The 25,485-nt window shown below is 44.8% G+C and overlaps 2 protein-coding genes across 3 annotated transcripts in view; both read left to right on the top strand.

The window, feature by feature from the left end:
* The window catches only part of smchd1 (structural maintenance of chromosomes flexible hinge domain containing 1), a 31,617-nt gene extending 18,516 nt beyond the window's left edge, over nt 1–13,101 (top strand). The window contains exons 25-49 of one of the 2 annotated variants that reach the window (XM_076973397.1): nt 645–779; nt 1,528–1,761; nt 1,839–1,984; nt 2,137–2,222; nt 2,381–2,499; nt 2,635–2,796; nt 3,055–3,183; nt 3,278–3,357; nt 3,498–3,655; nt 3,835–3,950; nt 4,035–4,096; nt 4,354–4,441; nt 4,970–5,101; nt 5,294–5,449; nt 5,568–5,694; nt 5,882–6,001; nt 6,111–6,196; nt 6,933–7,055; nt 7,273–7,454; nt 9,800–9,909; nt 10,886–10,956; nt 11,388–11,562; nt 11,735–11,893; nt 12,090–12,200; nt 12,743–13,101. In XM_076973397.1, the coding sequence (XP_076829512.1) occupies nt 645–779; nt 1,528–1,761; nt 1,839–1,984; nt 2,137–2,222; nt 2,381–2,499; nt 2,635–2,796; nt 3,055–3,183; nt 3,278–3,357; nt 3,498–3,655; nt 3,835–3,950; nt 4,035–4,096; nt 4,354–4,441; nt 4,970–5,101; nt 5,294–5,449; nt 5,568–5,694; nt 5,882–6,001; nt 6,111–6,196; nt 6,933–7,055; nt 7,273–7,454; nt 9,800–9,909; nt 10,886–10,956; nt 11,388–11,562; nt 11,735–11,893; nt 12,090–12,200; nt 12,743–12,750 (3,075 nt within the window). In that variant the 3' untranslated portion in view covers nt 12,751–13,101. Of the gene's footprint in view, nt 1–644; nt 780–1,527; nt 1,762–1,838; nt 1,985–2,136; nt 2,223–2,380; nt 2,500–2,634; nt 2,797–3,054; nt 3,184–3,277; nt 3,358–3,497; nt 3,656–3,834; nt 3,951–4,034; nt 4,097–4,353; nt 4,442–4,969; nt 5,102–5,293; nt 5,450–5,567; nt 5,695–5,881; nt 6,002–6,110; nt 6,197–6,932; nt 7,056–7,272; nt 7,455–9,799; nt 9,910–10,885; nt 10,957–11,387; nt 11,563–11,734; nt 11,894–12,089; nt 12,201–12,742 lie in introns of those variants that run through there. The other variant, XM_076973398.1, reaches the window with a different exon arrangement.
* Nucleotides 13,102–13,770: 669 nt separating this feature from the next.
* emilin2b (elastin microfibril interfacer 2b) lies at nt 13,771–24,321 on the top strand. Its single transcript, XM_076973399.1, has 8 exons — nt 13,771–14,105; nt 14,519–14,644; nt 16,274–16,464; nt 16,696–18,183; nt 22,186–22,362; nt 22,563–22,607; nt 22,824–22,958; nt 23,094–24,321. The coding sequence occupies exons 1-8, from the start codon at nt 13,963–13,965 to the stop codon at nt 23,408–23,410; spliced, it is 2,622 nt and encodes an 873-aa protein (XP_076829514.1). The 5' UTR covers nt 13,771–13,962; the 3' UTR covers nt 23,411–24,321.
* The last annotated feature ends 1,164 nt before the right edge of the window (nt 24,322–25,485 follow it).

Consider the following 25,485-nt stretch of genomic DNA (forward strand, 5'->3'; position numbering starts at 1 on the left):
GTGTCCATCTAAAACTGTCCTTTTGATATGATACAGTGTCCATGTAAAATTGTGTCTTTTCAATATGATAGTGTCCATGTAAAATAGTGTCCATTAGAATCAAGCCTTTCAAGCAAGGTGTCCTAAGATTATTGGTAAACAGAAACTGGCTTGTGAGGAGGAATTAAGCAAAATTCCTTCTCACTGCTGTACAGGACTGGCCAGCCCAGTCCAGTCCAGTCCAGCCCAGATGCTGTGAACAGGTTATTAGCAGTAAAGCTAGTCCTGGATCTGCACATAAAAACAATTTGTTTTTTGCGTATTGATTGTAAATTGATTTATGGTTATACATTGGAACCATTTATGACTAATTCAATTAATTCTAGAGGATTTTCCCACTGTTTTGAGGAGAGGTTTAGGCCATAGCCTAACATCATGGATAGCAAAACCGAAAGAGTTTTAGACTGCAGCTTCTCTCCTGAGCAGTTTCAGTAACTCCTGATTCTGTGGCTGAGAGCATGTTCCTGATTTGTGTGTGTGTGTGTGTGTGTGTGTGTGTGTGTGTGTGTGTGTGTGTGTGTGTGTGTGTGTGTGTGTGTGTGTGTGTGTGTGTGTGTGTGTGTGTGTGTGTGTGTGTGTGTGTGTGTGTGTGTGTGTGTGTGTAGTTACTAGGAGCCCCTGATTTGACAGTGGACGCAGTCGATTGCAGTAATACTGGCTCCGGTATGCTGCTGACTAAACCCATCCAGCTGAAGAGTGTAGGTGTGGAGCAGGTCCTCACCGCCAAATTTGGCATTCCTGTAAGATACGTTCGGCTCCATAAACACCATTACATCTCCAACACCTTGCATATTTATCTTTTTAAATGTTCTCCCTTTTATTGTACCTTTGAAATGTTCTTATAAAGTTCATGTTTAGTATTTGGGGGCAGTCATGTGACCGGAGGGTGTGGGTTTGATTCCTGGGCCTTAGGCCATGACTGAGGTGCCCTTTAGCAAGGCACCTAACCCCAACTGCTCCCTGGGTGCTGGGCTAGGGCTGCCCACCGCTCTGGGCATGTGTGATCCACAGCCCCCTAGTAATCACTAGTGTGTGTGTGTGTGTGTTCTAACTGCACAGATGGGTAAAAAACGGAGGACAAATTTTGATTGCGGTGAAAAATCACAATTGAGAAATATGGCACATTTACATTACACTGTTTTACAAAAACCTGATTAATTGTGTTTTATTCTTGAAAATATCCTCTGGGTTTATGCTTGTAAATCTCTAAATATTCATAGTGCAGTTATATGTAGTCACAGATTATTTGGTGGTGTATTTTATACAATTGTCTTTTAGATTCAGTTTTATTGTCATTTCTCAGTACAACTACAAGGCAGCAATGTGCAGTTAGCGTCGTAGAGTAATGTCAGAAGAACGCTGGTAGTAGTTTTGTCAAGTTACACAGCATTTCAACTCAGACAAGAGTGATTTCCCATTAGTGGCTTTATAGTTTATTCCTCATTCATCAGCGAGCACTCAGTGCACTCATGTGTGTGCTTGGTGCAGAACCAGAAGGTGGTCTCCTGTGTGGAGCGCACCCTGCGTGTCCTCCCTAGCTCCCGCGTCTCCCGTGTGGAGGTGTACCGGCAGGAGGAGGACTCCGAGGACATCATGGTGCTCCAGAACATGGAGCGCATTGATTGGACGGCGGGAGACACTCTGGAGTGTCTGCGCTTCAGGCTGTATGACGAGGGGGGCCGGCTGGTGCCTTTAACCGCAACGCTAGCAAATAACATCAAGGTAAATGCCTGCATGTCTCATCATACTGGTTCGAAAATGATCGTGCGCAGGTTTAGGAGTCTCCCTGATTGGTTTAGGTGAACTGGACCTCTGAGGTCAAGGTAGACGATCTGTTGAAGGGAATGCTACCCAGTGTGCTGGTGCCCACTAAAGCGCAGAGGGAGCACTTCTATCAGGTGGCCTTCCGAGATCAGCACACCGTGGACACGTCCTTCACTATAGTGTAAGGCCCCCGACGCCCCGCTGCACCCTTACATCACTTCCTGTAGCTTTATACTCTTCATACTCATACGACGCATTAATGCAAGCACTGTTCTGATTATAATAGTGTGTGTGTGTGTGTGTGTGTGTGTGTGTGTGTGTGTGTGTATGTAGCGCTCGCCCAGATGAGCCAGAGCGTTTGAGGGTAACTCTCAGTGAGACAACCGTCAGAATGGGAGAAATTCTTGCAGGAAATATTTGTAAGTTTTGTCCAAACTAGTCGTCCAAATGAATCATTTCAAGGTCAAACATGTAGTTAACAACATAGAGCTTGGAGGATTAGTAGAGTCCTCCAGCCAGTGGTAGCTGAAGGAACTGGGCATGACCTTGTGTGTGTGGGTGTGTGTGTGTGTTGTAGATGTTGAGGTGATCGATCAGTATGGCAATAAATCAGATGCTCTGAGTGCTGATAGCTTGCAGTCGATCAGCGTGTCTTCAGAAAAGCTAGATACATCAACACTGAAAGTTGAATGGCAGGTAAATGGACACAAACAACCTTATATACAACAAACAACCTAATATCTGTTCTATCCTGCAACATGCCTGTCAGTCTTATTTTCTGTGTGTGTGTGTGTGTGTGTGTGTGTGTGTGTGGTTCTCATGCACGTGTAGAACAGTACAGAGAATGTGGTGGTGCGTGGTGTGCGCTTTTCAGCAGGTATTCCTGGTCCAAGGGAGTTGTGCTTCAAGTACCAGGAGTTTGAGGAGTTTGCCCGAGTGAAAGTCACTCCTGGACCTCCTGTGAAAATCACACTGCTGGATGCTCCCGAAATGGTGAAAGACACTTCTGCCATTTTCATGAACTTTCCTCCAAAAGTTACTCATCTCATTCCTAGTCTGTCATACACAAAGCTAGAAATTTACTCAAAAAATCTCAAATGTGTAGGTAAACATTTCTAGGCAAGTATTTTTGCCTTTTTTAGAGTTAAAAGTAAAATATTACACAAGCACAAACATCTCGTCATGCATGGCATAAAGTCAGTCCCAGCGGGGAAGATTCTGATGTGTTTGCCTGGTCATGTGTGTGTGTAGCCCATCCACGTGTTTAACGGCCGAGGCCTGAACACGCCGTTCCTGCTCCAGCTGTGTGATGGGTGGGATAACCCTGTTCCGGACCAGCGAGTGGTCATAGCAATCAAAACTCTATCACCACAGCTGAAGGTATCGACCAAGAGGACACCTCCCGGGTTTAAGTGTAGTGTAGTTGGTGTTCTTTGAACGCAAGTGTAAGTTTGTGTGTGTTTGTGTGCTTTAGGTTAAATCTTCAGTAATGTCCCAACCTGTGGATCCAGAGGGAAGGGCCAGCTTTAAGCTGGAGACAGTGACTGCAGCAAGGTGGGTATGAGTGGGTAATGGACGCTGCCTCTGGGGTTAGAAGATCTCCCGGGTGTCTTTCTGGAAAATGATCACAACCGTGTGTCAGAATTGCGGTGTGTGTGCGTGTCCCCTCACACTCCCCCTGTGTGTGTGTGTAGAGGAGAGCATGAGGTGGAGTTCCGTGGCTCCTTCAGTAGGAACAGCATTCCGGGCCCCGTCGTGAAGCTGAACGTGATGGCTGATCCCAGCAACCCCGTCACCCTCAACGTGGAGTACGACAGCGACGCCGTGCTGACCGCAGGAGACACCTTCCCAGGTGTGTGTGGCTCGCGGCCGGCCTCTCTCCTCGACACACGAAGCCGTCGCAGTTGTGAAATATGCGCCTTTCGAACCAGGCACCGTCCAGGTTGACTGTGTGTGTGTGTGTGTGTGTGTGTGTGTGTGTGTGTGTGTGTGTGTGTGTGTGTGTGTGTGTGTGTGTGTGTGTGCGCGCAGTGTTCAAAGTGACGGTGGTGTCCGAGGAGGGGGGGCCCGTGAAGGGTATCAGTCCAGCTGACCTCTCCATGCTGCTGTGGCAGGGCTCGGCCTCAGGGACACGCCCCCCGCCCGGGGTGAGTAGGGGTCGAAGGGTCTGAACTGCACCGCAAGCTGCTTTACGGTTCGCTTTACATTTCGTTTCCTTTTTGTGATTTCAGGCAACAACTTTTAAGTGTAGCAAACCCACGGGCAAACGACAGGATGACCACTTCTATTTTAGGTAAAGTGTACGTAGGTGACTGTAACGTAGGTGAGCTGTTTGCTATCTGGGTAGCTAGCTATATATAATAATACAATAATATAAATAAATGAATATCTGAAGATGATGTCAGTGAGTACCTGCACCTACACCTGCATGTACTGTAGTAAAACATGTAGATAGTTTTCCATATTTCCAGTTCTTTGCATGGTTTGTTCATCAGTGAGCCTTGGGTGTGTGATCAAAGGCCTTGATCTGTCCTGTTGTCCCCCACACAGGGACAAGGATATTCCAGAGCGCGTGGGAAAATACATGGTGCAGTTTGTGCTTGTTGTAGGAAAGACCAGGTGGCTCTGGAGCAGTCAGGTGAGACACACACACACACACACACACACGCAGTACTGTGGGTGGACACAGCACATTGTGTGTGTCCGTTATCTTGTAAAAGGCTTCCAGGTAAACATGAGGTTCTTTTCACACAGCATCTTGTGTTTTGTAAATAACCTTGTTGGTTCTGCAGTCATGTATACCAGAATGGAGACAACCTGAACCGGTCACGTCCAGATCAGTTTTAATCTGTTTGGACCTTCAAAATAAATTCAAAGCACACTGTGGACACAGAATGAACTGGCTGTGTGTAGAACTGCAGGCCTGAGCAGCAACATTCAGAAATGTGTTTCTTTCGTTTCTTTCAAAGTTTACTGTACAGAATTTTTCAGTCCCTTATTTATTTTTTCATTGCAGACGCTCAGTGTTTGCACAGCATAACCTGAGTTGGGTCTGTTAGTCTCAAGGAGCAAAGCAATGACTGGGAGCTCTAAAGCGAACTGACTGTAACCTAAGGTGTGCCTGTCTGATGTCTCCTGCCCCTAACCCCGCCCCCTACGATGTTAGATTGCACTAGATGTGGTTCCCAATAAGCCAGTGAAGCTCGTCCCAGAAACCACCCCTCCGACCCCTGTGGTGTCCAACAGCAACACGCTAGCCAACCGCACCCTTCTGGAGAGGTTGTGCCTGAACGTTATGGTAGGTAAACGGACAACCTTGTCAGTTCTTCACAGTGACATTCAGTGAAGATGTGTTGTGATTTTTAACAGGACTATACATTAAACCTCAATAAACACAAATACACCGCTTTGTTTAACCTTGCACATCTGTGTGTGTGTGTGTGTGTGTGTGTGTGTGTGTGTGTGTGTATGTGATTATTTTCCTCGACAGGACAAATACAATAACCCAGCTGGTATGGGCTTCAACGGGCAGGTGGTGGTGAAAGTGCTGAGCGCAGAAGGAGAAGACGCCAAAGACCTCCCGAGGTTTCACCCCAAGGCCAAGACTCTGTCATACAGCCTGACCAACGGCCTGAGCACCATCACGGTCAGTCTGCGTGATCTTTCCACTGACGAGATTCACAAGCACCTTCTGTTTTTCTACAGTTTTTGCGTGTTGTGTATGTAAAGTCCAGGGTCTGTGTGTGTGTTGTGTGTTTGTGTAGAACTTGGCCCTCATGGAGAACAGTCCAGGAGATGACGGAGCTGAGTACAAGCTGCAGTTCTGCCCCGTCATTCAAGGGACAGCCCCGCCCCTCACTCCCTTCACCATAACCTTCCGCTTCTACAACGGTCAGTGTGTGTGTGTGTGTGACACGCAGCGTGTGATGAATGATCAGCTTGCTTATGGAGGCAGTCTGGTATTATATAGTCTGGGATTTGGTACTATTACCATAATTCCACATCACTACTGCTGAGTTGGCCCGGGTGTGAGGGAGAGGTGTAAACACCGGGCGCTCCTGTTGCTCTTCTGTTGTAGATGCGGAGAGTCAGAAGGTGATGGCTGCTATGAGCAAAAAGAGGGACCAGCTCTCTCGCTCCATCGAAATGTATAAAGACATACTGGAGACAAACAAACAGCTCATTTCAGAACTCAAGGGTAGGCGATCTAATAAACTCTGTATGCGCAGGTGTGTGTTTGTGCGTGCGCATAAGTGTGTGTGTGTGCGTTAACAAAGCGTTCTTTGGATTCGTTTTTTCTCTTTTAGGTCAACTAAACGATGCCACTAAAAAAGAGTCCCAGCTCAGAACAGAGCTCAATAAAATCGGCTTAGATGTATCTAAATTATCAGGGGTAAGTATACACAGTCTCTTCATGAAATAGTGTTTGCACGTTGTTTTTCTTGAGAGTGCGGTGAGGGTGGAGAGGAGGGTCTCCTGTGACGTGCTTAAAGAAGCAGGTAGTCTGTCCCCCCTGTTTGGGGCTGCAGAGGACGAGCACTACAGGTTCAGATCACGTGTCCGCTTAGTGTGAACAGTTTAGTTCTGCCTCTAATGGGAAAGCCCACGTCTACCTCCAGGAAACACAGACGGGGAAAGAATTTACTCCAAAGCTACATCAGCGCCGGCACACTTCAAAGTGTCGTAGGTCCGTCACATTCGGTTCACACCACCTGCGTTGGTGTGCTGGCCCTCCTGCACATAGACCGTTCCTCCTGATTCGTCCACACAGGGCATTAGGTTTCATGGCATTGAAAGGGGGAGGGTGGCGTGGGCAGGATGGCGTGCATGCCGCCCACCAGAGGGCAGCAGAGCATCAGCGGGTGGCGGCCGGTTTTCATTAGCTTGAATGGACAGCAGTCGCCACCATGGGTGGGTGTTACAAACAGTGATACTCTGGACAAAGCCAAAAACCCCCAGAGGTCTTTTTTTGGTATGCAAACAAGGTTCTGTTTGTTTATGTTCTTCAGAACATGCATGTCAGTATTGAGGAAGGATGAAGATACAAAACCATTGATGCTTTGTAATGACTTCAGGTAGCTCCTTGAAGACGTTCTAAATGGAGGTTCTTCACGTGTGTTTGTGCTTAGAAGTCTGCGGTGGAGGGATTGATGGCTCAGAAGAAGGTGGATCTGGAGAGGATACTGAGTCAGCCTCGCCGAAAATGCACCATGCCTGATCCGTTCAAGGGCAGCCCGGATGTCCTAGGAAAGGTGTGTGGGTGGGGATGGGTTTGTGTGTGTGGGGTGGGGGTGGTGTGGGTGGAGAGGGTGTGTGGGTAGGAATGAGTGTGTGTGTTGGGGGCTGTTGAGGGGGGTGGTGCATGTGGGAGCAAGATGGTGTGTGTGAGTTGGTGGGGATGGATGTGTGTGTGTAGGTGTGGGTGGAGATGCGTCTGACCCGTCTGTGCCTGTGTGTGTTTATGTGCAGATAGCACACCTGGCGCAGGTGGAGGATGACGATGTGGCGAAGGTCATCTCCTGGCACCTCCTTGGGGACATGGACTGTGTGGTTACTGTGACAACAGCTGCAGCGCGGAAAATTTATGATGAAACGCAAGGACGTCAGCAGGTCATGCCCTTGGAGACGGTGTTCTGGAGACCTAACAACAGGTACATCTACTACTAACTGTTAAATATAGGAAATATAGTACGTTATTTTGTATACACCGACATGTATTATTAACCATTTATAATAGTCATTTATAATACATGTCTGTACATCCCCAGGCCTGGAAAATCTCTTAATCATTGTAGTGAGAATGAAGTGTTTCATATGGAAATGTGTGAATATTTTTATAATTGTAGACCTATGAAATGTCTTACACAATCTGTCGTCCTGTTGCTTGGAAACATTGTGTACAACATTGTAATTTTACTATAAAACACACTGCTCACAGACAATAAACGAACACTTAAATCGAATCTTGATGAACAAAAGATTCAAGCTGACAGTTTAACTAATAAATTGTGCACTTCGGAGAGCATCAAATGACTCAATGATCAGTGGAAACAGATCATCAACCCATTGAGGTCTTCATTCAAAATCACACCTCAAAAGAAAGGAAAACTTTAAATCACCAACCGATTTCAGTTTGCATGAATCACGGCAACTCACGATGTGACTAAGTGTGTCTGGCTCCCATGTGTCTGTCTTCACGCCCAACATCTGGGCAGCTCCTTCTGAGATGGGGGATGGTGTCCCTGGGGGGGATCTCCTCACACGTCTGGATCACTGAGCATCTGGACGGTCTGTGGCCCTGCTTGGTGGCATCTCACGCACTTACACCACCTAGAGGTTCTCAGTGGGATTTACAGTCCTGGAGAACATTAGGGCTGGTCGATGGGACTGAACTAGGGATGTGGAGATTCACCGATTCACATCGGTGAATCGGTACACATGTCTGCGATTCGACTGCACCGGTAGATTCAATGTGCATCGGGTTTAATTTGCGGGCGAATTCACGATGCATCGCCTCTAGCCTTTTTGCATTGGCAAATACTATGATTAAATCGGGTGTTTTGTTTTCCAGTATCTATTCCTTATTCTAACATTTTCAGAGGCAACATATATATTTTTTTTATTGATTTCTTTTTTTTCGAGGCAACATAAATGCACCATGGTGTCCTCAGGTACTGACGCAAACACGCAGACGTACACAGCAAAGATGGAGGGAAACGAGAGCATTAGCAAAGACAAAGATATTTAAGGCACCAAAAAAGACACACAAATCAAACGTGTGGCAATATTTTGGGTTTTTTAAGCGATGTGGTCAACTTGACAAGACGCACGCAATCTGCAAACAATGCCGTGGGGCTATCAAATACGTTAGTAGCACAAGGAACCTGGCGACACACATGAAAAGACGGCACGGTGTGGACATCTCTGCGGCCGCTACCCCCTCGTAAGTCTAGCAGACAGTAGTGTTGCAGATCATAATATTCACTATGTTAATAGAGAGTAAAGTAGAATTGTGCTATTGAGTTAAGAAAACTAATGGGTTAGGCCAATACATCCTCAAACCTCAACTAACTATCGAATGATCACTTATCAAACCGAATCCTCATATAATAAGTCATATCGTTACCAATCATTTTTTAATCACATCATATCGTGAACAGGAGTGATTTGTATCGCATCGTATCGACAAGGGGTTTCAGAGTATCGCAGTTATATCGCATCGGTGGCAGTGTATCGAGATGTGTATCGAATCTAGCTTAGTGGTGAAGATATACATCCCTAGACTGAACCCCACTGCACCAGCATAAGGTTTGATGGTGGCTCTGAGTTTTTCATCTTGGTACCAAACAACACCCAGGTCCCACTTGAGGACATCGGGCCCTCATACCACCTTTCATGCAGTCAGGTCAAAAGCATGCAGGCCAGTATCCCACTGGGGCCCAGTGTCTCTGTGTCTCCCCTCCTGTGTGCATGTGCTGTCCTGGAAGAGCGGGGCAACAGGACAAAGGCTGCAGGTTTTATGCTGCCAGTAGCATCAAGGATACTCGTATAACACAAGGAAGGGTGAGGAGAGTTACCACAGAGGAGAGTCTGTGGTTACCACCTGTGAAACCTTTTCCTTTTTTGGGTTGTCTTGACCTGTTGTCACTTTCATTGTGCTCCAAAGCAGGTGAAACTGATTCACAATCACTTATGCTGCCTATACAGACACTGATATCCTTGAGGTTTAAGTGCCTTGGTGTTCTACCTGCGATGACTGTTCCTGTAATTTTTTGAGCAAGATGTTTGTATTTAATATACGTGCGTGTGTGTGTGGATCGATTGATTCATATATTGATCACTACCTGAATCCAGTGAATTCCTGGGAGGTTAATAAAATGTAAATGAGAAATGCATATATTTATAGTGAACATTTGTTCCTGAATTTTTCAAAACTGCATGTGCTTGGTGCTGTTGGTTCACCATGAGCGTTTGGCTGTGTTTGTGTTCCCGTCAGGCCGCTGCCCCACATCAGGAACGGCGGGAATCTGTTCCGTCCTGTAGGGAACCCAGTGTTTGTTAGAGATCTGCTCATTTTTCCCGAGCATGCGGAAAACTGCAACATGGGTAAGTTCTTGGACACGTGTATGCTGACACATCACACACACACACACACACACACACACACACACACACACACACACTGTGACTCCCTCAAGGCTTTATGATGGACAGATTTAAATGAGAGTTGAGTCAGTGTTTCCTGTTGGAGGCCTTGAGCTTGGGGATGTGACTGGGTGAGTTTGGCCACTCCAGCACCCGCGCTGCCCCCTGCAGTCGGCGCGTGGACCAGCCCTGCCGAGGGTCCCGAGGGTCGTCTCCGCCGGCCAGCGTATCTCACTGCTCCTGCTACCTTCCAGAGTGATCTTTTCCTTGTCGCGTCAGTTTTTGACTCCCTTTTCGATTGATTCCAGATGACACCCCCAGTGGAACGCTCCGTAGTGGGGGGGGGTAGGTTTGAGCATTTGTGTCATTGAGATCGGAGGGAAACCATTACCAGTGCGGCCGCGTGTGCTGGAGTGCGCGTGCTGTCCGTTCCCCAGCCGTGTTCTGCGAGCTGGCTTTCACTCGATCCAGATGCTCGTTTGGCCACTGCTGGCCGGCTCTCTGTCTGTGTGTGTGTGTGTGTGTGTGTGTGTGTGTGTGTGTGTGTGTGTGTGTGTGTGTGTGTGTGTGTGTGTGTGTGTGTGTGTGTGCGTGTGCGTGTGTGTATGACGTTGGCCTCAGAACTCGCAGTGAGTGGCTCTGTACTATCCTGCTGAGCTTTCGCCCTTCTGTCTGAAGGAATAAATAGCCACTATTGGAATGAGGTAATCCCGGAGGAGGTGTGTGTGTGTGTGTGTGTGTGTGTGTGTGTGTGTGTGTGTGTGTGTGTGTGTGTGTGTGTGTGTGTGTGTGTGTGTGTGTCAGCCTACACATTCTGGCACCAGGGGTCACGGGGCTTTCCAAAATCTAGAGGGCAGCTGTACATGCGAGTGTGTGTCCGCGCGTGAGAGATGGAGACACTGACCGTAGTAACCATGCATATCTCGTGTTTGGACAGTCTTTGCAAGTCTTCTTGGAGATACCATCTTGGTGGATGATTTGGACTCGGCCAATCACTACCGCAGGGGGGTAAGTGTGTGTCCGATGGATCTCCAAACTACTTCACCACTGCACATTTCACAGGCCATACCTTTAAATAAATAGCACATTGTGTAGAAGTGTAGATAGATAGAAATCTAAAAAAAAAACCAGAAAATTATAACCTCATAAACACTTTTTACTTTCGTTTGTCATAGTGTTCCAAAAGCAAAAACAAACGAGACCAGCTTGCCAAAAGAGTCTTTAAATACAAAACATGCCGTAATTCCTAACAGCAAAATGTTATTGTATGGGCATGTGCAGAGTTGTGTTCTTGGGTTTAGAAAGATTCATCTGCACTTTGTCTGCATACATTTGTTCCTGAGCACCTGGCACATTGTGTGTGTGTGTGTGTGTGTGTGTGTGTGTGTGTGTGTGTGTGTGTGTGTGTGTGTGTGTGTGTGTGTGTGTGTGTGTGTCAGGTGGTCCAGAGTAAGGTGCAGTGCCCCACCCTTCTCACGCGCCAGGGGGAGCGTATCCGTAGCAATGGGAAGTTTGGGGGTCTCCAGAACAAGGCCCCTCCGATAGAGAAGCTGAGAGGGCAGGTGTTCGGAGCACCGCTGCCTAAAGAGTACCAGACCACATGCAAGCAGATCGGTAATCCAGGCAGCTGGCACCTCAAACCTTCATGCAGTGGTTCTTCCTCTCTCTCTGGACTGTTGGGCCCACTGATTCGACCGTAATTGTCGAGGTGCGTGCAGTGTTTCTCTTCAAGGTCGTCACGTGTGTGTGTGTGTGTGTGTGTGCGTGTGTGTATGTGTTTGCGTAGAGCTGCTGCAGCAGTTCTGTGTAGCGAAGCAGAAGACCTGGGACAGGCAGGAAGACTACGACAGCCACGTGCAGTACCTGAAGAGCCCGGAAATGAAAGAGAAACGGCAGGAGCTCGAGCAGCAGGAGGAGGAGCTCAGAGACGTTGAGAAGAAACTCTGTGAGTGGATTTGCGGTGTTTGTGAATCATTCGGAGGGTGTGGTTGGCGCTGTGTGTGGATGATGCGTCCACACAGTAAGTGACTTGGACACTTTTTCTTTAGAAACCGTTTGCAGATGGGAGTAGTTATTTGGACCAAGATGTGTTTTAAGGCCTGTGTGTGTGTGTGTGTGTGTGTGTGTGTGTGTGTTTCCAGACAGCACCCCTGTGCGTTCCTCCCGTGCTTCTGCAGCGAAGCCCAGGGTCCTAGATGAGGCCAGTTCCCCACCAACAAAGAGACCTCGCCGCAAACTGCGTTCAGACCTTGGTACGAGCCCCACCTCCGAGATGCTCAATGGTGATTTCATCACTCCCAAGCAATGTTCACACACTCTGTGAACAGGTTTAAGTTTTTGATATTAAATTGAGACTTATTTTGGAGATCAGTGTCAGATATGAGGAAATGACTGCTAACTGTAGACTCAACTCAGACTTTCATACACTTCTTGTATATATTTTGCATGTCCTCTGGTCCAGAGTGCATAGAACGGTGCAGATAATTGAAGAGTTATTTCAGTTGTAGATTAATACAGATGTGGTTGGTACTCTTTCAACCAACACTGTGGCGGGGTAATTGCATGCGCTGTAGCAACTCAGATGGGGAAAAAGCCCTAGGGGCATTTTATCCCCGAGTTCTGGGATTTTAGAAACATGAGAGTCACAGCTGGTTAGTGGAGCCCCCACCATATTCCTTCCTTCATGGGGAGGTGATTACTGGCCTGTGCTCCATAAACCTGTTCCTTGGTATGGAACTTCACAAAGTTCGAATCTCTCATTGATGGGATATAATTTCCTTTTGCTATTTTACAGATCCATAGATGGGATCACCCTTACACCCACCAGCAAAGTCATCTCAATCCAATATTTATTTTTAACTACTGCAAGAACTCCAGAGGAATGTTATTTCTGTTATCAGGGCTTAACCTTCTGTCAAATACTGTGAGAATCTCTGTTTTCTTAAATTCTTAAATGCAAAACATTTATAAACTTTTATATTTTGAAGGGATTTTTGTCATTTTTACTATCAGTTTTTGATCGAAAACCATTTCTGTATGAAGGCAGCTCAGTTTATAGACCATGTACAGAATGTGTTTTGTATGTTTCTGTTAAAAAAGAAAGACAAAGAAACCGTGTATCTGTTTACATCATTTAACAAGATTCTCAATCAATTTTGTGTGCTTGTGTATACTTTATTTGCCAGCAGGTTATAGGACACCCCCCCCCCCCCCCTCCACCACCAAATATATATATATATACACACAAGTCTTTTAAGTCTATTAAAAGGCTCTCTGGTCTGCAGCCTATTATCCGAAATTGACTTATTAAGGAGAGTTTGGGAAATGTTAATTGTCCGTGAGTAAAATTAGTGGCTTATCTGCGATTCTACGCTCGGTTTAGAAAGTTTAATTTGCTAATCAGTCTAGTATGGATCGCCAAGAGAAGAAAATAAGGGACACGAGGATTTCGCAGTTACCTACAGCACTTGTGCCCACGACTTGGGTTAAAACTAGGGCTTGTTTCATTGCAGTGGTCGTTTTAATCTGCTATCCTAACATGCTGAATTGGTGTGCTGTTTTGTTTTTTTGTTTTTTTTACAAATAAAATTAACTAATTTTAATATGGCCAAATTCGTTTGCAGATTAACGTCTTAAACGTTCTTTGTGGAGTTTCGGTTTTGCTTCGTCCCAAGTAGTCATGACGGATATGTTCACAGTTTAAAATCTCAAAAAGAAAATAAGGGTACGTTTCGAAGATAAACTTGTTATTTCCCGTCAGTATAACTTTATGGGGAGACCTCAAGGCAGAGGCTGTAACGAGGAGTTTGGAAACCCGACCGCGCTTAAAGCGAACGCGCACGAGACGCTCGGAAGCCGCTCGCGAAGCTCCTGTAGATCTGCGCGCGCGGGCGGGGCGGGGCGCGCGGGCGGAGAGCAGCACATCTCACAATTCGCAAGCCTTCGAAGGTTTTAGCAAACCTGTGTAGGTTTTTATAACATTTTCATATACTACGCGTTCTACTTTATTTAAACATGAAGTCCACGTATGCAGGCTGTGTACTGCCATCCTCGGTGATACTTTTACTAATCGTTCCGTTAATTTATGGAACCCCGCCGAGGTACAGTTTATTCCAAGGCTCTCCGTACTCAAGCTCGATTGCACAGCAGAGGAACAAGTGAGTGTACTTTCTTCAGCTGACGTATTTCCAAATGTTAAATAGGCCTGCATGAACGTAACTTTTGTGCCATTTGTAAACGTATAGCGTAGGAAGTGTTTTATGGAATAATAGCGTTACTATAATAACGTTACTCAAGCGTAAACCGCCGAAACACTGCAGATTGCTTGAACCGTTCCGTATTAAAAAGAAAAACATTAAAAGTTTGATGCACCAAGAGCAGACTACTTAAGCTTATCTGATACTGTGCAATGCGCAGTGTGCATGTACGTTATATATAACTTTGTAGATATCTGGACGTGATACGCCAGTTTAATTGATTCTGGAGTGGAAAGAAGAACTCCTGAATCCTATAATAGGTGTGCTGCTAAACAGATTCATTTACTTTATATTGCGTAATTGCACTCACGCAGAAATTGGTGCGCCTTCGTCGTGCACAAGAACGTGACGTGTGCAGTACTGGGGACGACGGAGAGCGTCGTGGAACCCGAGCTCGCGCCTTGCCCAACGCATCAGCCTGACTGCGCGCAGCGAGTGATGTAAGTTCCACTGAAGAATACACGAAGGGCGGAGACGCGCGTGCTTTTATTGGTCGGCAGGGCATGAGTTCGGTTCTCTCGTTGCAGAGCTAGGCCTGAGATGCAGTCAGTCTAGTTAAAGGCACCTTTGTCGAAGAATTATTTTGTAGAGAGTTCGTATGCTGAGGTTTATTTCCATTTGCTGAAAGTAATTTCACATGCGTCGCTGTGAAAGATTGACTTCTTTTCATTCTTTCTTGAACACACACACACCTGCGCAGATGTTTTGATATCATGGCTATGTGTGAACATATATATGTGATTCCATCATTGACATCGTGGGAAATGCGCTAAGAAAAGATAATCAGCAACAGCACGTTCATTTCTTATAAAGTAATAAACAGAAAACCACAGCCTATCAAAAATATTGATTGCTCAATATTTTGAATATTGATATACAGGCTGTTATTGTCAGACACTCGTTTATGACTTGTACAATGCCAAGAGTCCAGAGATGCATAAGGGATGTGGAGTTTTAGAGTTTTACAGTGTTAGTGTCACAAATCTCAGCTAGGAAATGTTACAAATACTTCAGCTAATGCAGTAATAAAATGAGACAATGACATTTTGTAATTACATATTTATACATTAAAATATTCATCATATTGAATTATTTACAAGTAACCTAATTGTGTCAGTGTGATATTAACTAGTGAACATTACTTCATTATCACAAATGACAGCATCAGGGCCATCACTGTCAAAAATTTGACTTGTTAATTTTTGTGGGTGGGATCTGTGGTCAGGAACTGAGTGGTTAAGGGTTCCTTGATGACATTTTAGGAAGCACTGATGTAAGACATTTGTTAATGACCAAACTCCTATAAGGTTCAGTGTTGGCACTGAAGATTCATACGCCCTTTGTGAATGTGGGTGAGAGTGAGTGTATGAGTGAGCTCATCTCTCTCTCTCTCTCTATCTATCTATCTATCTATCTCTCTCTCTCTCTCTCTCTCTCTCTCTCTCTCTCATTCTGTCTGTCTGTCTGTCTCACACACATGCGCGCACACGCTCACATTAGTCAATAACCCCCCCCCCCCCCCCCCCCCCCCCCCCCCCCCCACTCGCTTTCCAAGCTGGACTCCAGATGTGTGTCACAGTTGGATTAAATCATAATGAATTATGTACCATGTAATAATGCCATTCTTTGTTTCTCCTTGAAAGTTTAAGTTTGTGAACAGTGTGAGAAATGGAGAATGAGATTCACTGCAGACAGAGGGGCCATACACACCAGATCAGTTACATCTTAGAATCCTCTGTGGGCTGCCTTAAAACTGTCACTTTGCTCTGCTTTGCATGTACGGCACATCTTCAACTTGTAATTATACACCATGGGTCATTCAGTACTGGAATGTTGGAATTTATAGATGACTAGGACACCATAGTATGTTAAAGACCTGGCACAGAATCAGATGAATATTTCTAGTGCGTATATTTGCTTTATCGGAACATCACATTTTCAGTTGCTGTTTTGACAGATATGGTCTGCTTTCACTAACAGTGTTTTCCCCGGGGCTGTAAAAATGTTCCCTGGGTTGTTGGTTTGTTTTTAATTGATACTATGTGACAATGTCATATCTGTGAATTCAGATACCGTACTCATATTAGGCCCATGTACAAGGTGGGCCACAAGCAAGTCACTGAACTGGAGTGGAGATGTTGCCCAGGTTATCGTGGTCATGACTGCATGGAGCTTAAGGATCCTGGATTGGCTTCTCACATTCTTCAAGAACCACGACCAGATCCACCACCCATCCACGGGCAGCAACAGAGTGTCCTTGGTAGGCCTTCTGCTGCTCTGTAGAACTTTGTGAGAATTTTTCTCACAAAAAGTTTTTTTTTTTTTTACTAGAAGGAGACAAATGAAAGGTCAAGGCAGAGCCAAGAACTCTTGGTACTACATCCATGTGGTCACGATTTTATTTAGCATCCTTGGTTTTTGACTACAGGAATTTGCCAATTTGTTAGCTACAAATGTAACGAATATATGTTGACTTTGTATTCTCCAATAGGACCAGAAGTGTTCGCTGGTTCACATCCTTGGATACAGCCTGGCCAAAATGGACAAACCAGGCACTTCTGGACAGAGGGTGGAGAGCCTGGGAGTAACGGAGGACACCACATTGGTTCTAGAGTCTCGGAACTGGAGGAAGAAGTGCAGCGACTTTCTCAAATGGTCCTTAACTTGCAGGCTGCCAACACTAACCTGCGTGTGGACCTCCAAGAAGATACCAGCAAGATTTTTCAAAACTTCCTGGGAAACCTGCGACAACCTCAGGGCGCCCTGGCCGGAGGCACGGACAGCTTCCTGCTCCCTTCATACCTTCCAGTTTCTCCAATGGCGAATGAGCTCCAGGAACAGGTACAGGACCTTTCTAACACCATCAGCATCAACACCAACACCATCCAGCAATTGGAGGCAAAGCTTCATCAGCTTGAAGGCCAGGTGAATCGGCTAACAGAAGAGGCCACGGCCCCTCTCCTGCCCTCCCCATCAACCACTGACTGCCCTTGCCAGGCTTACATCGATGAACAACTTCAAGCCCTCCGCACTGAGATGCTGGAAGGAATGGACATTAAGATGGCTGATTTGAAGAACGCATGCGACTACAAAATGCTCTCTGTTAAAGAGAAGTGTGAAGGCCAGGAGGAGTCCTACCTCAGTCTCACCGAGCTCCTAGAGTCCAAAGAAGCCGACCTTCGCCAGGAAATCCAGGACACGAAGCACCTTATCTCAGCAGGCATTCCGAATGGGTCAGATGTCCCAGACCTTCAGCTGGAGATCCAGAACCTGAAGAATGCACATCAGAGCCTGGCTAGTGAAGTGAATGCAACCTTCACACAGCAGAAGGCCCAAGAGGAGGAGAAGTTTGTTCAGTTGGAGACGAAGACAGCGGTGCGCTGCCTCCTCCTGGAGGAGAAAATGAGGAAGGAGTGGGCAGCAGGCAAGGAGGTGCAAAACAAAACATTGGAGGGTCAGATCAGTGTGGCTGTGCCGGCTGTAGAAGACCCACAATCGCAAGCAACAGATCACATGAACGGTCAGTATGTGGCAGAGATTGAGAAACACACAGGAACCCTGAAGAGTGAGGTGGACTCTCTGGCACAGCAGGTTGAAAATCTGGGGAACTCGGTCAGAGTGCTCGACCACACGGTCAGCCATCAAACTCCCACCAACGAGCTGTCTAACAGACTTTACAAACTGGAGGAGGATTGTGTAAGGAGCCAAGAACTGGTGAGCAGGTTGGAGGGGGTGATTTCTGGGGTCGACGGACGGTTGACCAGAATTGAAAGCCTGTGCGGCAGGATGGACCCAATGTCAGACAGTCTCCTGCGGATTAAAGATGGACTCAGCAAACACGTGAACGGCCTTTGGAACTGCGTCCGGCAGCTCAACAGCACTGTCCTCACGCACTCCGCAGACATTGACACTTTGAGAACAAAAATGCACACCACAGGGAGCAAGCAGAACAGAACCGCCAGTACAGCCCAGTACACAGGTAAACACAACACTATGTTAACAGAGTCACTAAACAACATTTGACATCATCTATAATGCTGCTTCCTTGTTGACTGGGTCAACATTTTGCATTTTATGTCACCTGTAAGAGTACTTCATTGAACACAACTTTGGTCATGAGTTAATAATAGGTTATGGTCTCTGTAGCCATTTAAAATGAGGTGAATGGAAGACTATGGCTAACAAAGTCACCTTTCGGGTCATGTGTTGTGTGAGTCTATGGCTATCAGGTAAATCTCCTCTACCAGTAATCCTGTTTTCTTCAGCAGCACTTTTAGTAACATAAAAGGTCAGAAGCTCTGTTAAAATGACCACTGATAATGAACAGGACTGTACATTTAATGTAAATCCTGTAACTAGCTGGCATTCTGCAGTTTCTATATTTCAACTAGTCTTGTGAGACTGAGGAACAGCTGGGCTTCATTCTACAGCTGGAATTAAGGGTTGGATTGTTTGAAGAACTCACCACTAAGCGTTAGTGTTTGGAGAAGGATTTCCTATGAGTGAGGGTTGCATATGTGATTTTTTTTTTGTCTGCGTGTAAAACAGTGCAAGGTAGGTACTTACTCTACTGTGTACCCTGATTGGACACACATGTCTGGTCTAACAAGACAGGCCTAAGAGTTGAGCAACTCTTGGCTTGTCTGCAGTGTGTGTGAGGATGTGTGTGTGTGTGCGTGTGCACGTGCGTGAGCACACGCATGCGCGTGCTTGTGCACACAGGCACGTGTATGTACACTCTTACGTGTGTTAGTGGGAGAGAATGTCCATCTGCTACTCATTTGACCTGTGTGTATAAGCACAGTAAAGATTATAATCCCCCCAGAGGAGTAATGCATTAAAAAACGAGGGCTAATGCCGCCAAAGCAGTGCACCCATCAGCATTTCAAACATGAGGGTTCTTTTCAATGCTTTAGGCACATTTAGAAGCAATTACTTTAAACCTTTGTTTCCCCTCACTGTTTTCATTTCAACTGAACTTACAGATTGTGTACATTATATCAGCTGAACAAAATTCCTTTCAGATGCTACAAAAATACAACAGGCCTATTGTTTTCCATACCATTGGATGTCTCTGCAGAAAACGGCACTGTGAAGCAGCCATTTCTGTGGCTCTGAAGTTGATGGACTCTTGCGTTCCTTCTTCAGCTCCCTGGGTGAAGTAGAGTAGGGCAGCCTGTCTTCTGCTATGTAACAAATGAAGACTTGGGCCCCCCTTTGGCTGCTGTGTTTCCTACACTGCATCTTGTGCATGTTTGCTAACAGCCCATTCCAGAAGTCGGTTCCTTGATCTTTATATGGTGTATGTGTGCGTGCGTTTGTGTGTGCACGTGTTGGCATCATGGTCCACTCTGACCTTTGAACTGTGACTGTGAACCTTCTTCTCCAGTCTGTCTTTGTCCTTTTTGCCCAGCTGCATAGATGCGTATTTATAGCCCTGTTATCTGGATGTGGTAGGATAGCCTGACTGGCAGACTCCATTTTGGAGCAAACGTATCAGCCGTATCCTGATATGAGCCAGTTAAAGGGCATTTCAGCGTGGAGTACCTCTCAGTTGCCTCTTGTGAAGATCTTCAAAGGTGCCATTCATCTTCTTACACTGAGTAGTTCCAACTGGCCTGATCCATCCGTGTTTCACGTAAACTGTCAATGATTGCTGCCGTTCTAGGAGGTGGTGCAACGTGAGATGGTTTCTCAGTGTAACAATGTTAAATCACCCCAAAACGTTTCATTGCCGTTCAAGGCATTAGAGGCTCTTAAAACGTTTTGGTTTCAAGGAAGAAAGGGAGCACTGTGCAGTTCTACCTGCTTCATGCTGTCTTGCCAAAGGGATAAGCTGTTCCACTCAGACGTGAGTGAAAACGAGGCTCTGTCAGATTTTTGTTTTATTGTTTTACACTTTATTTATTTATTTAGCATTTTGCCAGTATACTGAGTTTAGGTTTATGACATGTACAAGTACGGTTCCACACAAATAGAGATATTACAGAAGATCCTGAAAAAAGCCACAAGCTATTAGCAAAATATGCTATAGCCCGTATTTTTATTGACTTTTTAACTATGATAGCAGTCCATAAGGAACATTTTATGGTGAGGCTGATGTGTCAATGAATACTCATAGTTTTTGATATCCAACCAGATAGTAATGAGGTATTTACCAAATGACATTGGACACATTCAGCAACTTCAGAAGCACAGCTGGTAACAACTGCCACGCAGTTCACAGCCATGTTAAGCAGCCTTAATCATGAATGCTAATGACGCAAACTAAAATTATTGAAGCTAATTGATTCACAATATGACCCTATGTAGCTACATTATTTTAGCCAAATATGATTGGACATGAATATGACATGAGGCCTTTTTCAGATCACCATGGGAACTGACTGGCTTTATGGTTTTACAGCCATGCCTATTTAAAGTCACCACGTAAGTTAGACGAGGAAATTTAGCATCCTCTGAAAGCCCCCTAATGCAGCTTAACTCCTTGGAAACATCCTTTGACCCCATGATTTTTAAAGCAGGGTCAACAGAAAGGTCGTATTTACTTGACTGCTTCTACATGATACATGTGTGGGCATGTGGATGTAACTCAGGCCAGCTGGCATCCAGATCCTGTGGATATCACAGGTCACGGGAAAGAAGTCGTGTTAAGCAGGTTTACAGTGCGGAATACATAATTAAAATAACCCTCCACGTCTTCCTGCTGAGGGTCACCTCACTATTCTAAGATCTGGAGTTGAAGAGAGGGACATGAATACACCACGGAACAATTACACAGTGCGGACGTAATTCACTGAGGTCAACCATAAACAAGCATCAGTTTGCCTCAGTCTTTATCACTTTGCATGCAAGTTATCAGTAAGAGGAGTATGAAATCCTCTGTAGCCCTAATACGCAATTCGGAAATGGTTCATCATTACTGAGTGTGAGTTAAAAGGCTTTGGAAAATAATACTGCTACAGGGAGTAGAGGCCTCTCTAATCTGCTGCAGGAAAACACCCTCTGTGTGTGGATGGGTGTGTGTGTGTGTGTGTTGGGGGTGTAAGAGAAAAATATATTTTAGAATATGATAATGGAATATCATTGACTTTTCTATTTAACCCTACAATCCTAGTTATTCCCTTGTGAATAAGAGAACACAGCATTAGTTACCTTTTTTTGTCCAGAAACAAATGTTTATATAAATTTATCCAGAAATAAATTCCAGATCACTGATTTTAGGATAGCACTTTTCACATTATTATTCAATGTTATTATAGCATATTGTTAAATGTTGAGTGACCCTGAGCATGACTGGATGTTTGGATGTGTGAAAAGTAGTTGCCATAAACACTTGGGCCCAGTGTAAGTAAATAAACACACATGGTTTTTACTGAGAGGAAAAGTAACCACTAATCACAACCTGCAACATGCTGACTACCAACGAGAGGCATTTGCTTCATGGTGTTTCATGGTTTTACTACATCCATAAAAAATATATAAGTCTTCATTTGTGATTTTAATTTTAATGCAGTTTTTAGTTAGTGGATAATTATGTTGAAACAGCCCTTTGTACAGATGATCAGCACTATATAAAAATCCCACTTTATACTTCCTGACCTTTAAATGATCGCAGTGAACAGTCAGATAGAGTTTGAGTTGCTGCTTCATTTGAAACTAGAGGATTTTTTTTTTTTAGTAATTTGCCAAGATGTTAGAGTTTCAACTTTCCCACAGTCTCACTGCTGAACAAGCGCCCACACATGTACACACACACACACTTTCCATTAGTAGTTCCTTGGGCGGGGATATGGGGGGTGTGTGCTGTTCACAGTCAACATGACATCCTGGCAGCTTTTATTTCTAAATCTGCCCGAAGAAACGGACTGAGGTTTACGACACTTTTGTCGCACCTGTTAACTCCGTCAGTACTATCATTATTTTGCTCTGGTTCCTCTTAATTTCCTCTCTCCCTCTCCCTCCTTCTCTCCCTCTCCAGGTGTTCGTAGTGGTATGGAAGATTCCAGTGTTCCCATGGAGACAAGCTCCGCCCTTCCAGCTTCTCCTGTCTTGGAGTCGGGGGAGGCGGGACCACCCGGAACCAAACTCTCCTCCCGCCCTCCTCAGGGAGCCAATGGAAGCATGACACCCGTTAAGGGATATGCTGCTGCGCCGGGTCAGTGGGTTTTCTCCTCCCTCCACCTGTCCCAGTTCTGGAACCAAGTGGTTCCATCAGAGTGTTTTAACTGTGTTGTATGTTCAAGAGTTATAAAACAGGTATTTGAAATAGAAGCATCCTGACTTGTTTGAGTACATAATGACAGATATACAGTGTTAAAGTGTTCTAAAGCTGTGTGTTTGCCCCGTCCTCTGTAGGCTACCCTTCCTCACCAGTCTCCATCATCCCTCACATTCTGTCAGGTACTTTGAAACCATTCTTATGCTTTTGATAAACTGTAGATATAACTTTAAAATCTAATACAAAATATACGTTAAATATACGCCACAGGTTTTGCTGGTTATCGCACATGTAAGGCATGCATGATGTGTGTTTGTGTGTGTGTTTGTGTGTGTGTGTTTGTGTGTGTGTGTGTGTGTGTGTGTGTGTGTGTGTGTGTGTGTGTGTGTGTGTTTCAGGTCGTACGAGTGCGAGTGCTCCTGTGTCATTTTCAGCTGGCCTGACCCTCTTATCCTCTTACTCTGGAGAGGTTGGCATCATCCGCTTCAACAAAGTTCTGCTTAATGATGGCGGACACTACGACCCGAAAACAGGTGCGCAGTCCTGCACCACCACTTCCGATAGACCAGAGATTATTAATGCATTACTGGATTATTAGTAGATGAACTAGGGCCATATAAATACGATAAAAATGAGGAGAGGTAAACATGTCCGTGTCCATCCTGCAGGTATCTTTACTGTGCCCACGGATGGGCGCTACCTGCTGAGCGCTGTGATAACAGCCCCAGAGGGAGAACGAGCACAAGCGGTTCTCTCGGTAGCCAATCGCAGTATCCAGAGGCTCGACACGTCAGGCTCAGGGGGCGTGGCCTCTGCAGGGTGCTTCTGCGGTGGCTCCGCCTCTGCCAGCCTTGTGCTGGACCTCAGGCAAGGTCAGAAGGCGGGGGTCGTAAAGATGTCCGGGATGCTGGCGGAGTCTGCGTCCGCTGAAGTCCTCTCCACGTTTAGTGCTGTACTGCTTTACCCCTTACCAGCCAAAAGATAACCAATCAGCAGCGAGATCTGTTGAGCAGTACCATGGAAACCAGGAAAGAGACATTATATGTTTTAAGACATAAGCTCCTACAGAGAATATAAGGAGACATAACAGTTATTAAATAATAAGTAAGTAACAGGCACAACAAGCTATTAATGTGGCAAGAAAATAAAAAAATGTCGTAGTTGTCAGTTTGGCCATTTGTAACCAAAGAACACAAGTAGTAATGTTTCCCTCTCTAGTAGTAAATGTCTCCTCTCAGATGTTCACTGTTAACAGCAAGAACAACTATACAACAAAAACTAGGTTGGAGGGTCAGTTCTTGTCTGTCTTCATAAAAAATTCTTTAAACATTTCATGAAGGACTGAGGTTAGAAGGCCAGACCATTATAGAACAGTTTTGGAGAAACCAGGTTTCCTGAATTTTATTTATGTATGAAGCATTATGTTTGAGGAAGGTGTGAAAACACCTGTAATGCTAGATGTTTTCTCTTTTTTGTCTTTAGTTTTAACTGAAACAATAGAATGTAAACAGCCTTATTACAGAAAATGTCATTTATATATAACAATCGTACGGGTGTGTGTTCATCTGTGTGGATGTTTGTTTGGCAAAGATTTTTATTACTAGATATTTTTTTATGTACTGAAATGATTGTAAAAAGCCTTATTACAGGAAAAATCTACTGTAGAAAAGGACTCTTTGTTCTGAACTCACTCTTTTTATGAGTAGCTCACAATGAACTATATTATTATTATGACAAAAATGGGCCTATATCATCAAATTGATAAATGTCTTGCTCAACAAGTAGACACTGTTATTTGCAATGGTCAAATTACATAAAATATTTTTTTTATAATGCCAACATGAAAGCCATTTTGTAATGTCAAATAGAAATAATAAATACATTTCTTCAAAACTCCTCAGTTTGTGGTGGTGTGACATTGATATTGCCTGTCTATAAAACACACTTTAGATTTAAATTAGATTCTAAAGTGCTTATAGGCATGTTCACCAGTCCAATCTAAAAATGAATTGGTCCTATTACTACATCATAAAAGAACAGTATATGACAGGCAAGTGTTCATTATCCTGTTTTCCATATTCAATATGAATTCTGTTAGCAGCCACCTGTACTGTGTGCATATCTGGGCAGCATGTCCATCAGAGGACACACAAACAAATCTGGCACTTTTTGGAAGACACACATACATATCTGCTCTAATTTCAGCTAAAGGTCTTTTATGTTTTTCACCTTACCTAAAAGAAAAACTCCTACTGTATATAGATGGGAGTCTGTCCCACTGTCTCCTCAGTACCCTGCAACCCCAGTGCAGTTAAAAACAAAGAACTCAAGGCCACAGCTGAGGCAATAGCATCATTCTAATATTTTCTTAAATACATATAATTTCTAAATATTTTTATTTACTTATGAGATAAACCCAGGTCAATGGGGGTCCTTGAGGTAAAATGCCTCTGACATTGACCCAGGGTAAAGTCTTTCTTGCCATGCCAATCACAACTATGAGTAAAATGTGTCTGACCTCCTCAGTGTATATAAAGATATTAGGGAGTAAGTATGAAAAATGGTACGTTAACTAGTTCTGCGTGCTTAAGGATAGTGTTGTTGAATTTAGCAATGTCCTGATGTGTCCAATGTTTCCCAAGTTGTGGAACGAACTGTCCTAAACATCAGACCTGTCAGAGAGAGATGGGGAGGAGCTTCAAGACATTAACAATGCGGGGTTCAGGTGATAGCTCATATTTGTTAAACCATGCTATAATGTTTGTATGTTTAGACTGTTGTGTGGTTTGTAGCCCAACCATGATTTTAGAGATATACTAGCCTGAGTTTAACTCGTGCCCTAATCACACCTGTCTGTATCAATCAGAGGCTCCTGAACACCTCCGTTTTTGAAAAACGCAGAAGCCTACTACACATTATAGTTCATTTAGATTCTGAGAGCACTTACTGGGTAAGTGCTGAGCGCAGTGATAACTCTTGGCAGCCAACCGCATTATCCAGAGGCTAAGGGGGCTCAGGGGGAGTGGCCTTATACACTTATACCCTTTTGTATATTAATAA

Source organism: Brachyhypopomus gauderio, chromosome 14 (assembly GCF_052324685.1).
Source record: "Brachyhypopomus gauderio isolate BG-103 chromosome 14, BGAUD_0.2, whole genome shotgun sequence".
NCBI lineage: Eukaryota > Metazoa > Chordata > Actinopteri > Gymnotiformes > Hypopomidae > Brachyhypopomus > Brachyhypopomus gauderio.

Excerpts from the sequence above, each read along its gene's own strand:
- emilin2b (XM_076973399.1), top strand. The coding sequence starts at position 13,963 with ATGAAGTCCACGTATGCAGGCTGTGTACTGCCATCCTCGGTGATACTT. Across the intron at positions 14,106-14,518 it reads ATTGCACAGCAGAGGAACAA|AAATTGGTGCGCCTTCGTCG; the intron begins GTGAGTGTACTT and ends GCACTCACGCAG. Across the intron at positions 14,645-16,273 it reads GACTGCGCGCAGCGAGTGAT|ATACCGTACTCATATTAGGC; the intron begins GTAAGTTCCACT and ends CTGTGAATTCAG.